The sequence below is a fragment of the Alosa sapidissima genome, chromosome 4 (assembly GCF_018492685.1).
Source record: "Alosa sapidissima isolate fAloSap1 chromosome 4, fAloSap1.pri, whole genome shotgun sequence".
Lineage (NCBI taxonomy): Eukaryota > Metazoa > Chordata > Actinopteri > Clupeiformes > Clupeidae > Alosa > Alosa sapidissima.
In genome coordinates this window covers 39186603-39199102 of record NC_055960.1, presented here as the reverse complement: position 1 = coordinate 39199102, position 12500 = coordinate 39186603, and the positions used below count along the sequence as shown (strand labels likewise).

The following is a 12500-nucleotide window of genomic DNA, read 5'->3' as shown; positions in this document are numbered from 1 at the left end:
TAGTCTGAACTAACTTAAAAACAAGTAGCGTAGCGAAATACATTTTCTGTCGTGTTTTATTTGCCATTTTGTAAAACCATTGATTTCTGTTGGAAGACTCATTACTCCTTGATATCACTGCGCTACAGAAACGGAAAGGGGGTCTGTTTACGGTTGTAGTGTTTCCCCCCCGAGACCTTCTTTTACTGTCTATGCTTCAGACTCAAATATTGAGCAGAAGTTTATACACGGTTGTGAGGTATCTGAAAAAATAGTTCCACAATAGAAAATAACACGGATTGAAATCATATATTGCGCTGATCTATTTGTTTTAATAATCAATGAACACCACCACTAACCACTCGGGGAGTTGCACAGTTTTAAAAACGAACGTTAAGGGTTGTTTTAAGGACGTGTTTGCGCATGCCCATAGCCAGCCAGTCAAAGGCAATTAAAAATGAGTCAAAGTCGAGACAGGACCCATCGTTAAAATTTCGGTGTCCACCACTCTAGATCATCCAAAACAAACCAGAAAAGGGACTCAAAGTGCTAAATACCGGAATTATCCTTTAATGATGTGTAGTAGCACAGCTGCACATAACAGACTTGTGATGGACTACTGTAGTCATCCATAACACATCTGGCTATTCCGAGTCATCCATAAAACATCTTGCTTTATTCCGAGGTCATCAAGTTCATTTGCTCATAAATGAATGACCGCTATGTACACACATGTGCTACACTTACAGTTGACTGAATAGAATTGTCTTTGTGCGTGTGTGTGTGCGTGCATGTGTGTGTGCGCGTGTGCGTGCGTGTGTGTGTGTGTAGGACCCAGCAGCCAGTTGTACATGCCCCAGGAGCGTTCTTCCTCCTCCTCCTCCTCCTCCTCATCATCACGGGTGTCTCTCTACCCCACACTGGACTACCGCACCATTATGCAGATGTCCCCCACAGCCTTCGGTCAGTCACAGTCACACACACACACACACACACACACACACACACACACACACCGCACCATTATGCAGATGTCCCCCACAGCCTTCGGTCAGTCACACACACACACACCGCACCATTATGCAAATGTCCCCCACAGCCTTCGCTCAGTCACACACACACACACCGCACCGCACCATTATGCAGATATCCCCCACAGCCTTCAGTCAGTCACACACACACACACACACACACACACACCGCACCATTATGCAGATATCCCCCACAGCCTTCGGTCAATCACACACACACCGCACCATTATGCAGATGTCCCCCACAGCCTTCGGTCAGTCACACTCACTCACTCACTCACTCACACACACACACACACACACACACACACACACACACACACACACACACACACACACACACACACACACACACACACACACACACACACACACACACACACACACACAGGCCTAATGGCCTACTGGTTAGTACTTCGGACCTGTAACCGGAGGGTTGCCGGTTCGAACCCCGACCAGTAGGCACGGCTGAAGTGCCCTTGAGCAAGGCACCTAACCCCTTACTGCTCCCCGAGCGCCGCTGTTGTTGCAGGCAGCTCACTGCGCTGGGATTAGTGTGTGCTTCACCTCACTGTGTGTTCACTGTGTGCTGTGTGTGTTTCACTAATTCACAGATTGGGATAAATGCAGAGACCAAATTTCCCTCACGGGATCAAAAGAGTATATATACTTATACTTATACTTATGCACACACACACACACACACACACACACACACACACACACACCGCACCATTATGCAGATATTCCCCACAGCCTTCGGTCGGTCAGACACACACACACACACAAACACACACATTAGGGCTGTAACGATACACCGACTTCAATATATATTATATTTAAGTAATGAGCCCCGAGAGGCCGTAGGTCAGGGCTGTACAGTGCGACATATATGTCGCACATGCTACAAAAAAATGAGTTTGTGCGATGGATGATTTACCAACGTAGCACTGGTGCGATACAGTTTTGCTTATGGCAATACAATGCATGCGTGTGAGACTGACAGGGAGGCTACAGCAATTACCTTCTACTGCAGGGTTCCCGCGGGTCCTTAAAAAGTCTTAAATACAACTTTCGGTTTTTAAGGCCTAAAAAAGTCTTAAATTGTCTGGAATGTCTTGAATTTTCGAAAAGGAGGTATTAAATTTGTGTATGGGACCGCCGGCGAGTGTGAGAGAGCGAGTGAAATGTCTCCATCTGGTTTCGTGTATTTTGAAAACGGAATTGTATAAGTGACTATAAGGCTACTGAAGGAAGTGTAGTGGTTGCAGAGTGAAGATGTTTTCACGGGTGTCGTTAAAGGTGTGAAAATGGTAAGAATATGTAAAAATATGCCTTACGTTTTCGTGGTATATAGCCGAGGCCTGAGAGATATGTAGGCCTAGGTAGCCTACGCGAGCGGGAGAAAGAGCTGGGTAAGCCAGTTAGCGATAGGGTGGCATACATTCGGATTTAGGCCGGACAGTTTAAAAGTCCTGTCCAGCGCAGCCTCAAGCCGGACGCTCATTTGTCCTCCTTTTTGGAGTTGCGCTGGGCTTCTAGAATCTTTGCTCGGACGCAGCATCGTTTCACAAACTATGGACGTGAAGACTGCTGGTTAAATTATGCATGGTGCTTCTGTCACTCATCTGATAATTTGCTGCGCAATTTATGAAGGAACCACCGACCGACAGAAAAAGAAAACAAACGTTTTCTCAATCAGGAGGAAAATGCACATTAAGTTGATCTGTATGCATCTCTCCAGCGTGTTTTGCTGGCCTAGCCTAAGTAAATATCTGTCTAAGTTAGCTGCAGCTTGCTTGCCAGCCTTTCCCAGTACTTTACAAAAGTTGTGAAATATAACCGCATATTTTTTTTTGAATGTCGGTGACTGGCTACATAAAAAAAACGCATCTGTAAGTGTATTCATAATATGTGCGTGCTTGAGATGAAACCAGCAGTTTTTCAGCAGGAACATGCGAGGAGGGGGTTTAACTTTTCCCATACAATTTTTTTAAAACAAGTCAATGGTTTACAATGTTTCAGTCAATCTTTGGTTGGTTTAAATATAACTGGTGTGCAAAATGTAAATTAGTGGATTACCTTTGATTTGCTGTGCTATGGGACAATAGATGCCTAAGTTAATAGGCCTATTACAATATTTAAATAGCTTAGTCTACCTTTGAAAAAACTATTGAATAGAGATGCACCGATAGATCGGCTGGTGACCGGAATCGGCCGATTTTCACGTGATCGGCCATGACCGGCGACCGGCCGGTCAGTCTGAGACATGCCGATTTTATGCCGGTCAAATACACTCGTGCGCCGCAATTGTAACAACACCCAGCTGAGTTTGCAAAGTTTGAAGAAGCTAGCAACCAGGCCAACACTCAGGGCTGGATGTAGGGCTACAAAGAAAGCGCTAATAGGCTACTGAGTTTTTCTATGCAGCAAACGCTGTGCTTTACCATTGGCCTACTGCGTGGAATTTACTAAGCTGTCACTTCATTAGGCTACGTAAACATCGCTCATCACCGCCCGTCACTGCCGCTAATTGCGTGCCCACAGCTGAACCACAAGCCTGCTGAACGGAGATAAACGACTGCGACATTAAAAATAATCAAAGATGTCAACAAGCAGCGACATACAGTAGCCCTAGTAGTTCTACTCCACTGAAAAAAAAATACTCTAACTATTTACTGCACGTAGACTAGGGCTATGCCTTAAAATACCCTAGTCTAGCAGATTGAGAAGTGGATGTCGTGAAAGTGAACAAACGATAGCCTATTAGAAAGGCAAACAAACGTTAAAGTTGCTTTTGACATAGTAGCCTACAATGAAGAAAACTGATGCTCTGAATACTGAATCAGCCGTCTCTGAAAGTTTCTATAGCCTAATTGATGCATTTAACCGGAATTTGGATTTAATTTTTTCACCGCAAAACAGACGTGCACTGTTTTCATATGGTGGAGCACCTAATCGCTATTAGCACTTCTCCCCTGTGTTTGGTGATAGCCTAGGCTGCTACCACTTTTCCCTCGCCCTCCCATAAATTCATCAATGCATATGAAAATATGTTAACATGGTAGCATGTTCAAAGGTATCATGAAAATTGTTCTTAAATCTTTAGTTGGATATTGGATGTGAGAAGAATAAAATGGGTGTTCCATAACTTAACTTAATTTGATAGCCTACTGCATCTGAAGTTAGACTTGAAAAAGAATCTGTCTGCTCACCGGTTCCATTTTTTTTAACAGCCATTTCATCATTGATAAGTTGATTACACGTCTATATTAACATGTTCTATCAAAGAAAAGATAGAAAATAACTATTTGTGTGTGTGCTGTAAAATGGTTAGAAGAAATGAAATCGGAATCGGCTAAAATCGGTATCGGCAGGTCAAACTCTATGAAAAATCGGAAATCGGTATCGGCCCAGAAAATTGCAATCGGTGCATCTCTACTATTGAAGGGAATCCAGTCCAGTGCACATGTCTTTGGCAAGTAGCCTAGGCTACTACAGACACAGGTGAAGAACAGTCAGCCTCAGCCAGTAGCACAACCAAATATGTACAGCCAGCTTCAAAAGAAGCAGCCCAGACCCTAAAATTGGGCATTCATAGTGTGTGTGTTAACGGTGTCTCAGTGTGTGTGTGATCAGTGCAACTGGCTACACCAGATGTGATAGCGGCGCGTAGGCTACGTAAAAAAAAAAAATAGACCCGTCTTCTGTTTTTGCGCGTTGCGAACGGAGCGCTTCAGTTACGCGCCCGGTGTAGGCTCCCTGTGAAATGCTTGTTTGTTTGTTTGAAGTGCGTATGTAGGCTATAGGCTACTTCTGTGAGAGGGGAATCGATGAAGGCCACTTTGATTTCGACTTGGTAGTTGCAGTCTACGCAATTAAAAATCATGTCTACTTGTTTGTAGACCTATCCAAACAATCCAACTCCAAATCAAAACAACACCTTGCAAATGATCCTCGCGAATTGAACAAGTGATACCTATGTTTAGCCTAAAGCAAAAGTATCTTCTGACCGGGCTGAGGTGAATTCAGATTAGGCAAGCAGAGGTAGAAGTTTGTGGCAATCGCCTTGTTGCTTTGCACTTTTAGTTCAGTTTAAAACGAACAACTTAGTATCCAAACAACACCATTCAGATCTAAAACCTTGAAGAAAAAAGTCCACAGGGACGTTCACTTCTATCTGTCAAATATCTTCGTCTTGCTTAGTAGTGCTTGATTAACCTACAAGAACATGATCGGTTCCGAAAAGAACTTCATGACACTATCATTACGACTGCGCTGCGTTAGCCACAGACCTGCAGCTGTCTTCAGTAGGCTACCTACTGTAGCCTATGTGTATGGAACAGTCTAGGGATGCATTTCATGGGTGCACTGTTTGACATGTCAGTTAGCCTACTCATTTGCACCACTGGTTAGATATAAAACGGTATTTCACTCGTGCAATGACAATAAGGTTGAATGTAGGCCTACTCTAATCTAAAAACTTAGAAAATATGAACTAAACGAGAATTAAATCTTAGTGGAATAAAATCTTCAGCATATCTTAGTGTAATAAAATGTTCAGCATATCTTCTACTTATTAAAAAATAAATGAACCAATGCATATAAGAAAAATTAACAAAAAATCCATGAATGACCCGTCTTCCTGATACCCAAATAACATATCATACCTGTCTTCCTGATACCCAAATAACACATCATACTGATAGCTTTTGTTCATCTCAAACATAATGTAGCCAGGTGAGATGTTTGCAACTACATGACCTTTTATCAATCCAGTTGCAGTAGGCCTAGATCCCAACCACAATTGATGAACTGTGATGAACTGCCCTACTTGTTATTGTTTTTAGAGATTTTAGAGGTTTTATATCGATGCTACAGAATTTGTGGCTGGTGCTACAAAACTTCTAACCTCTGTAGCACCAGTGCTACAGAATTTGTGGCTGGTGCTACAAAAACGTCTAACCTCTGTAGCACCAGTGCAAGTGAACGTACAGCCCTGCCAGAGGTTCCACTGATTTCACTAAACTAAGGGGCGTTGCTAGGCGACGCGCTAGTGGAGTGAAATCAGTGGAACCTACGATTATAGCCGACTATTTGTATTATAAATCTCCCTCTTTAGTCAAGTCAAGTCAAGTCAAGTCAAGTCGGCTTTTATTGTCAATTTCTTTACATGCACTGGTCATACAAAGAATTGAAAATTCGTTTCTTACTTTCCCATGCAGACATAGACATGCTTTAAATACAGACATAGACATACTATGGACATAGCCATAGACAATAAACATTAAATTAAAGTGCAAGACTGAAATATAGAACATGTATGTATCAAAATAGAAATATAGGACATATATTAAAAAAAAATAGAGGTAGTTGTGTTGTATATTTCTATAGTCTTAACAGTTACATGAAGTAACTGGGGGGGGGGGGGGGGTTGGTAGACAGGATCCTAGTTTCCTAGGTTCCTGGTTGGCTGGTGGGTGGGGGGGGCTGTCCGTGATGGGAGAGTGGGTAGAGTGTTCAGCATCCTGATTGCTTGGTGGATGAAGCTACTTGCCAGTCTGGTGGTGCGGGAGCGGAGGCTCCTGTACCGCTTTCCAGAGGGCAGGAGGCTGAACAGTTCGTGTGCAGGGTGGGTTGTATCCTTGACAATCATTAGTGCTTTGCGGGTGAGGCGGGGTGGTGTAAATGTCCTGCAGGGAGGGGAGTGGTGCTCCAATGATCCTCTTAGCTGTGTTAACAGTGCGCTGGAGGGTCTTCCTGTTCTGATCTGTGCAGCTTCCGCCCCACACTGTGATGCTGCTGGAGACGATGCTCTCGATGGTCCCTCTGTAGAATGTAGTCATGACAGGAGGCGTGGCACTTGCCTTCTTCAATTTGCGCAAGAAGTAGAGGCGCTGCTGGGCTTTCTTCGCCAGTGATGCTGTGTTGGTGGTCCAGGAGAGGTCGTCGCTGATGTGCACCCCCAGAAATTTTGTGCTGCTCACTCTCTCCACAGCATCTCCGTCGATGGACAGTGGTGGCAGTTGTTTGTGGCCTCTCTGAAAGTTGACAACAATCTCCTTGGTCTTGCTGACATTTAGCAGGAGGTTGTTGTCTTTGCACCATTTAGCCAGCAGCTTTAATTCAGATGTCTGATTATAGCCGACTATTTCTATTATAAATCTCCCTCTTTAATTCAGATGTCTGATTATAGCCGACTATTTCTATTATAAATCTTCCTCTTTAATTCAGTGTCTGATTAAAGCCTGGATATTTTGTATTTTGTAAAGTAGCATAGTTGGCTAGTTTATCATAGTCTACTGGTTGGACTAAAGTTGGCTAGTTTATCATAGTCTACTGGTTGGACTGTTCACTGTCTTGCACGCATAGTATACAATGAAAGCAACGGAATTGTGATTGATTTATTTATTTTTGGACGATGTACCGTAAGTATACTAATACGGCGGGAGATGTGTGTTGCTTATGTGGCCGCGTAAGCTGCAAAGCACTATGGGAAACACTAGAAGGGGTGTGTCACTATTCTGCTTTCTTACACCGAGACACAGGTTCATGGATATGAGTGTCGCGATTTCGGTTTTGATATGCATATCGTTACAGCCCTAACAGACATGCACACACATATACACATACACATACACATACACATACACACACATATATACACATACTGGACTACTGCACCATCTTGCAGATGTCCCCCACAGCCCTTGGTCAGACATGCACACACTGCATAATGTATGTGGTATAAAGACTTGGGGGAATTGTGTGTTTGATCCCTGTGTGTGTGTGTGTGTGTGTAGGGGTCTCAGACTGGGAGGAGGATGACCTCCTGGCGTCCGTGTTGGCCGTGTCCCAGCAGGAGTACCTGGACAGCATGAAGAAGAACGCTGCGCTGCACAGAGAGCCTTCCCCCGACACCAGCTGATGACCTCACACCCCTCTCCTCCTGACCACACCACCCCCCCGAGCACCTCCCCCTGACCCCACCACCTCCCCCCGAGCACCTCCCCCTGACCCCTCCTCTTGGTTCTCTCCTGTTCTTCTCTTCCTCCTGCAGTTCTACACACACACACACACACACCTGCTCTACTCATCATCTTAGCACTCTTCTCCTCTCCTCTCTTCTCATCCTCTCCTCTCCTCTCTTCTCATCCTCTCCTCTCCTCCTCCTCTCCTCTCTGAGTTCTGTTGTTGGCTCTAACTATGAATAAAGGACAGGATCTGCTCCTTCATGTCGCTCTTCATTAATATCAGATTAAATACCTTTACTCAACCCGTGGCCTCCTGTCTGCTTTCCTGACAACATGCACACACACACGCACACACTCGCACACACACGCACACAAACATGCACGTAACTGAGAATGAATTACTAGGCCATCAGAGCTCCTCACACAGAGAGCGTGGTCATCTGAAAGGGCTGCTCTAGAGCGCGGTCATCTGAAAGGGCTGCTCTAGAGCGCGGTCATCTGAAAGGGCTGCTCTAGAGCGCGGTCATCTGAAAGGGCTGCTCTAGAGCGTGGTCATCTGAAAGGGCTGCTCTAGAGCGTGGTCATCTGAAAGGGCTGCTCTAGAGCGTGGTCATCTGAAAGGGCTGCTCTAGAGCGCGGTCATCTGAAAGGGCTGCTCTAAAGTCCTGTTCATCAGAGCTTCTCACACAGAGAGCGTGTGTAGTGGATTCAGAGGTCGGACATGGAAAATTCTCTTCAAAAGATTTATAGAAGTCACAATAATAGAACAAAACAAGGTTCAGTCCCTTTTAAATAAAGCGCTGAAGGCGTGACGTAAGTCTCGTGCTGAGCATTTGCAGTCTCTCATGGTGCATTCAGGGCACTTCGGAATGACAAGGACCACCCCCGTGGCTACTTTGTTTTTCCCACAGCAAGTGTTCATGTGCTTTGCCGTCGAATGTGTGACAAACACGGATGCCACAACAAAGGTTAAAACATACACTCACTAATCCTAAATAAACGACTGTATTTGCTTAAAATATAGTGTAAGACGCTTGTGAAAGAAAGATGTGCAGCTTTCAAGTGACAAAAACGGCAAATTCCCAAGTTCACATTAAAACTGTTGGACATGAAAGGCCACATGGACTACAAACGAACTACAACGCGACGACAAAAGTGATGACGAGCCCCTAACTGGGCAACTCTGTTAGCAAAATCTAGCCCCAGTTTCCGACCTCTGACTTATTTTCCCATTTGCACCAGGTTTGGAATAGGAAGCAGAGAATGACGCACAGGTTGTGGCCGCTTTTATGCGCAGCTCGGCATGCTGGGAATTGGAGTCCTGCGCGACATCAGACAAGTCCGGGCCTGTTTGAGACAGAACAAAAATAAAAGACACAACAGCGTGGTCATCTGAAAGGGTGGTTCTAGAGCGTGGTCATCTGAAAGGGCGGCTCTAAAGTCCTGTTCATCAGAGCTTCTCACACAGAGAGCAGAGAGCGTGGTTATCTGCTCTAAAGCTCTAAAGTAGAGGTTTGCACTCCCTCAGTAGACCCGTGGGTCCCGACACAAAAGAGTGTGGCGCGGGACAACTTTTGAAAGCTCTTTGCGGGAGCGGGCAGGATGAGAGAGATGTGTTCGCGGGTGCGGGACAAACTGATGATTCACTGCACTCCTGCAAATTAAATATGTGCGTAAAATTAATTATGGAAATGATTAAAGTAGTGTTCATAACTATAGTTCAGCTGGATGTTCTGTTAGGCAGCATTAAAAAACGGGGTTTAAGCATAACTGACGGATAGCAGGCCTATAGCCTATATTGTCGTTTACGTGGGTTCAATTTGTTCCTGCTGCTCATTGTCAAAACTCAAAAATCGAAAGCATGACAGAGGAAAAGGGCACCAGACTAGGCCTACTTCAGTTGTTAGCCTACATTCAGAACCAAGAAACTGCCATCTGGAGTCTTTCTCAGGTGTGTGTGCTCCTTTCGTGAGACAGAAAGAAAAGCTGAATAGGCTGTCCCTCCTGCATGCGGGCTTTAGCGGGCGGGAGCGGGACATCATGTTACAGATGCGGGCGGCAGCGGGACTAAAAATGACACATTAATGCGGGACCTCTACTCTAAAGTCCTGTTCAGGGGCGTGGTCATCTGAAAGGGCGGCTCTAAAGTCCTGTTCAGGAGCGTTTGGAATTGGTTGCTCTCTGTGTTGTTACCGCACTGTGACCTCACACGCAGGTGCATCTCATGATGTAAATGTTTAGAAAGCTTGTGTGGAATCTTCTCCAGGTATTACGGTAATTGTGTGGAATCTTCTCCAGGTAGTACGGTAATTGTGTGGAATCTTCTCCAGGTAGTACGGTAATTGAGAGGTTGGGCTTGGGTTGGGGGGAAGTTGAAGGGGGCTGGGGAAGTGGGGAATGTGTGTAGGGAGGGGGTGGGACTGGGAGGTTTGTTAGAATGAGGGAGGAGTGGGAGGTTTTGGGGTTGCTGTTATGAGGGAAGCATGAAATGTTGGAGGGAAATCAACTTTTGGAGTTCTCTCTTTTTTTATTCCCTCTGTAAGTATTTAGTTTGAATGGTATCTTCAGTTGTAAGTTGCTGACCCTAATAACTTCATACAATAAAAAACAATTATATAAAAAAAAAAGTAGTATGGTAATTGTGTGGAATCTTCAGCAGGTATTACGGTAATTGGAGCTGTGGTGTTTTGTGTGTTGTTGTTCATTGTATAGGAATGCTGCTCCATCCTTAGGGAATGCCTGGGATCTTAGGAATGGCGTTCCATCCTTAGGGAATGCCTGGATTCTTAGGAAAAAGAAGAGAAGGCTTGCGTGCTCCACCATAGAGCAGGTGGAGAGCAATTGACTGCACTGATGCGTGTGGTGGAGGCCCTGGGCTCTGACCAACTGCAGCTTTATTACCATAGAGACGGCCAGGTGGACTATAGAGGGGAGGTGGAGAGGGAAGAGAGGGAGGTGTAGAGGGAAGAGAGGGAGGTGTAGGAGGAGGAGAGGGAGGTGTAGGAGGAGGAGAGGGAGGAGGAGAGGGAGGTGTAGGAGGAGGAGAGGGAGGAGGAGAGGGAGGTGTAGAGAGAAGAGAGGGAGGAGGAGAGGGAGGTATAGGAGGAGGAGAGGGAGGTGTAGAGGGAAGAGAGGGAGGTGTAGAGGGAAGAGAGGGAGGTGTAGGAGGAGGAGAGGGAGGTATAGGAGGAGGAGAGGGAGGTGTAGAGAGAAGAGAGGGAGGAGGAGAGGGAGGTATAGGAGGAGGAGAGGGAGGTGTAGAGGGAAGAGAGGGAGGTGTAGAGGGAAGAGAGGGAGGTGTAGGAGGAGGAGAGGGAGGAGGAGAGGGAGGTGTAGGAGGAGGAGAGGGAGGTGTAGAGGGAAGAGAGGGAGGTGTAGAGGGAAGAGAGGGAGGTATAGGAGGAGGAGAGGGAGGTGTAGGAGGAGGAGAGGGAGGTGTAGGAGGAGGAGAGGGAGGAGGAGAGGGAAGAGAGGGAGGTGTAGAGGGAAGAGAGGGAGGAGGAGAGGGAAGAGAGGGAGGAGGAGAGGGAAGAGAGGGAGGAGGAGAGGGAAGAGAGGGAGGAGGAGAGGGAAGAGAGGGAGGAGGAGAGGGAGGTGTAGAGGGAAGAGAGGGAGGAGGAGAGGGAAGAGAGGGAGGAGGAGAGGGAGGAGGAGAGGGAAGAGAGGGAGGAGGAGAGGGAGGTGTAGAGGGAAGAGAGGGAGGTATAGGAGGAGGAGAGGGAGGAGGAGAGGGAGGTGTAGAGGGAAGAGAGGGAGGTATAGGAGGAGGAGAGGGAGGTGTAGAGGGAAGAGAGGGAGGAGGAGAGGGAGGTGTAGAGGGAAGAGAGGGAGGAGGAGAGGGAAGAGAGGGAGGTATAGGAGGAGGAGAGGGAGGTGTAGAGGGAAGAGAGGGAGGTATAGGAGGAGGAGAGGGAGGTGTAGAGGGAAGAGAGGGAGGAGGAGAGGGAGGTGTAGAGGGAAGAGAGGGAGGAGGAGAGGGAGGTGTAGAGGGAAGAGAGGGAGGAGGAGAGGGAGGTATAGAGGGAAGAGAGGGAGGTATAGGAGGAGGAGAGGGAGGTGTAGAGGGAAGAGAGGGAGGAGGAGAGGGAGGTGTAGAGGGAAGAGAGGGAGGTGTAGAGGGAAGAGAGGGAGGTATAGGAGGAGGAGAGGGAGGTGTAGGAGGAGGAGAGGGAGGTGTAGAGGGAAGAGAGGGAGGTGTAGAGGGAAGAGAGGGAGGAGGAGAGGGAAGAGAGGGAGGAGGAGAGGGAAGAGAGGGAGGAGGAGAGGGAAGAGAGGGAGGAGGAGAGGGAGGTGTAGAGGGAAGAGAGGGAGGAGGAGAGGGAAGAGAGGGAGGAGGAGAGGGAGGAGGAGAGGGAAGAGAGGGAGGAGGAGAGGGAGGTGTAGAGGGAAGAGAGGGAGGTATAGGAGGAGGAGAGGGAGGAGGAGAGGGAGGTGTAGAGGGAAGAGAGGGAGGTATAGGAGGAGGAGAGGGAGGTGTAGAGGGAAGAGAGGGAGGAGGAGAGGGAGGTGTAGAGGG

General features: G+C 46.8%; 2 protein-coding genes and 1 long non-coding RNA gene across 6 annotated transcripts in view; 1 reads left to right on the top strand and 2 right to left on the bottom strand.

Annotated features, from left to right (window-relative positions):
* Window positions 1-2212, bottom strand: part of LOC121706679 — a 16426-nt gene extending 14214 nt beyond the window's left edge. The window contains exon 1 of the long non-coding RNA XR_006031103.1: window positions 2042-2212. This is a non-coding gene — a long non-coding RNA (uncharacterized LOC121706679). The remainder of the gene's footprint in view (window positions 1-2041) is intronic.
* Window positions 1-8286, top strand: part of otud5b (OTU deubiquitinase 5b) — a 30075-nt gene extending 21789 nt beyond the window's left edge. For 3 of the 4 annotated variants that reach the window (XM_042088587.1, XM_042088585.1, XM_042088584.1), the window contains 2 exons: window positions 811-942; window positions 7814-8286. In XM_042088587.1, coding sequence (XP_041944521.1) covers window positions 811-942; window positions 7814-7891 — 210 coding nt within the window. In that variant the 3' untranslated portion in view covers window positions 7892-8286. The remainder of the gene's footprint in view (window positions 1-810; window positions 943-7813) is intronic. The other variant, XM_042088586.1, reaches the window with a different exon arrangement.
* Window positions 8076-12500, bottom strand: part of inavab (innate immunity activator b) — a 51926-nt gene continuing 47501 nt past the window's right edge. The window contains exon 11 of the transcript XR_006031094.1: window positions 8076-8094. The gene's annotated coding sequence lies outside the window, so the exon portion shown is untranslated. The remainder of the gene's footprint in view (window positions 8095-12500) is intronic.